The sequence below is a fragment of the Triticum aestivum genome, chromosome 2D (genome assembly GCF_018294505.1).
Source record: "Triticum aestivum cultivar Chinese Spring chromosome 2D, IWGSC CS RefSeq v2.1, whole genome shotgun sequence".
Classification (NCBI taxonomy): Eukaryota; Viridiplantae; Streptophyta; class Magnoliopsida; order Poales; family Poaceae; genus Triticum; species Triticum aestivum.
The window spans coordinates 29,809,189-29,812,184 of record NC_057799.1 but is presented as its reverse complement, the minus strand read 5'-3'; the positions used below and the strand labels follow the sequence as shown (position 1 = coordinate 29,812,184).

At 54.7% G+C, this 2,996-nt stretch overlaps 1 protein-coding gene across 1 annotated transcript; it reads right to left on the bottom strand.

Moving 5' to 3' along the window:
- Positions 1 to 694: 694 nt before the first annotated feature.
- LOC123048480 (expansin-A1) lies at positions 695 to 2,148 on the bottom strand. The gene is made up of 2 exons (XM_044471575.1): positions 1,799 to 2,148; positions 695 to 1,720 (listed from the first exon to the last, which is right to left on the bottom strand). Exons 1-2 carry the CDS (start codon positions 1,950 to 1,952, stop codon positions 1,089 to 1,091), a joined length of 786 nt encoding a protein of 261 aa, XP_044327510.1. The 5' UTR covers positions 1,953 to 2,148; the 3' UTR covers positions 695 to 1,088.
- Between the last annotated feature and the right edge of the window lie 848 nt (positions 2,149 to 2,996).

The window sequence follows — 2,996 nt, the reverse complement described above, 5'->3', positions numbered from 1 at the left end:
GGGTCTAGAGACTACAAAGATAGTATATTGGCCTAGATGAAATGGCAGACCTCAAAAGTTGGAATATGGCATCTCGTGAGAGAAGTGAAGAGCTAGCTACCAATCTCCTTTCCATTCTATCAACCAACGACATTAAGTCCGGGATCTTGGGCCTATAGTGTACCCTGGGTAAACGAAGATAAGTGAAAGGCATCTTACCCAATTGACACTCAAACAAATTGGCCAAATGAGAAGCTTCATCATCAATCAAATTGATAAGCACCATGGAGAACGAAAATTCACTTTCAAACGAGTGGATTTAGCAAAAAACTTGTAACATTCATTTCAGGGCCGGAAATTGAGAATCAATATCCGGCATAACCAAGTACATTTCACCAGCATACTGTGCAATTGGATAGTCCGGATCATGAGGTGGGGTTGGAAAATACAGCTCCCCACAAAGATACATGTCATCGAGAACAAATTGAAGTGAATCTGCTGGCAAGACAAATAGAAGTGCCAATTAACAGTGGTATTGAATCCCATGTTTGCATTGTAGTGCTTAATGAGGCACACCATTCAAAAGGATGGAAGGTGTTCGAGAGGATAAGACCATGCATCTATCCGATGCAGAGGCCGGGGGCTGACCTCCTTTTCAAAAAAAAACTCTTCATTTCTCATCAAACCTTTAAACTTTAAAATTTGCAGGATAGCATCATGTTCCATAGTGTCAAACACTTTCTCAAAATCCACCAATGCCGTGATATTTGCCTTTTGACTTTATATTTCATTAGAAATTCAGTTCTGGCCAATGGGAGGACAACACGCGTCATTTTCCTTTTCAGAAAAATCCTAAAACCTCCCAAATTTTGAAGAAAAAAATCAACCATAGCTTCAAATTTTATGAAACTTTTGGCATATTGGTCATCATGAAGCCTCGGATGCAGAGGCAAATGCATGGATGGACACAATACCTCGTCAGGAGAAGATATCACCGCGACACACCGATGACCGAACGTTACACACCGATCACTGATCAAAGACATACATCCCCCACAAAAAAAGGCTGGAGTATAAATTAATAAACCACTCGTACTTATGATCGTCTCTTAAGAGAACTGCTTGTTGGTGGCGAAGGTCTGGCCGAAGCCCCAGCCGACGGGCGCGGCGTTGGGGAAGGTGAGCGTCTGGCCGTCGGTGCTGGTGACCTGGAACGAGAGGCTCTGGCCGCTGAGCAGCGCGTTGGACTGCCAGTTGACCCCCCAGTTCCTGGACATGGGCATCCACCCCGTCCTCGACCCCTTGATGGACACGGACCGGATGGACCCGACGCCGCCGACGTTGCTGACGAGCACGAGCTCGAAGTAGTCGTGGCCGTTGACGGTGAACCTGACGCCGCCCTTCTTGGCGCAGGGCACGCGCTGGTAGAGCACGGGCACGATGCCGCCGCGGTAGACGCCGATGTTGAGCCATGCCGGCTCGGCCATGTCGAAGTGCTGCCGCGGCGGGTTGCACCAGCCGCCGTCGTCGTTGGGGAGCGCGTAGTTGGGCGGGCAGAGGTTGGTGGCCGTGATGGTGACCGACGCGCCGCGGATGCAGAACCGCGGGTCCGCCGCGTAGTCGCACCTGATCCGGTAGCACTGCCCGCAGGACGCGCCGTCGTTGAACAGCGCCGTGCTCAGCGCCGCCGTGCTCGTGCCGTACCCCGTCGAGTACAGGTTCCCGTACCCGCACGCCCCACCTGCACGCATCGCATCATCAGCTTCTTTCTGTGTTGTTCATCACGATAGAATGAAGTTAACTACTCCTGCGCACGTACCCATGGTTCCCGAGGCGTCGCTGCCGCCGTAGAAGGTGGCGAAGGCCCTGCTGACGCCGGACGCCGAGAAGCCGGAGGCCGTGCTCCAGAGCAGGCACGTCGCGACCGCGAACAGCACGAAGAGCCGAAGAGACGATCCAGCTGACGTCGCCATGTTACAGAGATCAATGAAGCTTGTGGTATAGCTAGTGGCCGGAGATGACAGGCAGATCTAGGAGTTTAAATAGCCATGCCTTGCACTGCGCTGGGGCCTGCTGGGGGATGGAAGCCCCGACGAAGCTCTGCTGGCGCGTTGCGACGGGCCGTGCATGCATGTGGGCGTGCATGCACAGATGCGGGTGGAGTGTGTGCTCTTTCGGGAGCCGGGGTGACGGGGACACGAGCTCGAGCGGTGGCGGTGCTGGCGAGCGGCATTATTGGCCCAGGCCGACGCATGGAGGCTCGTGGGAGATTCTATCGGGAGAGCTCTGCCCATGTTCCCGGGTCAATAAACTGTTGGGCGCCTCTGACGTGTGTCGGGTCGAGGCTGGATGGATGCATGCGGGATGCGGCGTTTAATTTGCATCTGTCGGCGCCACTCCCCCGCGTAGATCCGGGCTTCGTGTCTTCTCTTCCCCTGTGCTGCACAGTCAAATTCGGCGCATCTTTTGGCCGTGGGTACTGGGTACACATGGGGAAAGTGTTTCCTTGGATTTTCATAGGGCCGTTTTTTTTTTCGGGTGAGAAACAAACAAGATGCCCAGGAATAAATATAGTCCGGGTTCACTGAGTTCAAGATCAAATCTCCGAAGAAATGATGGCGCTTTGTTTGGATGTCCGTATTGAAGGGCTCGGTATCGTCAAAGATCCAACATCCGGTGAAAAAACGCCCCCTTTCCCTCGTGTCACTCTTGAAAGCGACCGAGGGGCCGTACCCGCCGCCGGCGGCTACTAGGCCTCCTCCTCCCCTCCCGCCGTCAGGCAAAGCCAAGTAGGTGCTGGCGACGGTGGGGTCCTCTCTCTCCCTAGCGCGGTGGAGTTCGGCGCGGGCCGGCGGCCCTGCGTGGAGGCACGGGGCTGGACCAGGGCGACGAGGTGGGCCATGCTTGTGGTGTGGGAGGGCTGGCGATGTGCTGTGGCGGCGGAGTGTGCTTGGGACGAAGGCGAGGGGCTGCCAAATCCTATATGGTGTCAAGTGGCTCCTCCTGCCGCCATTTCG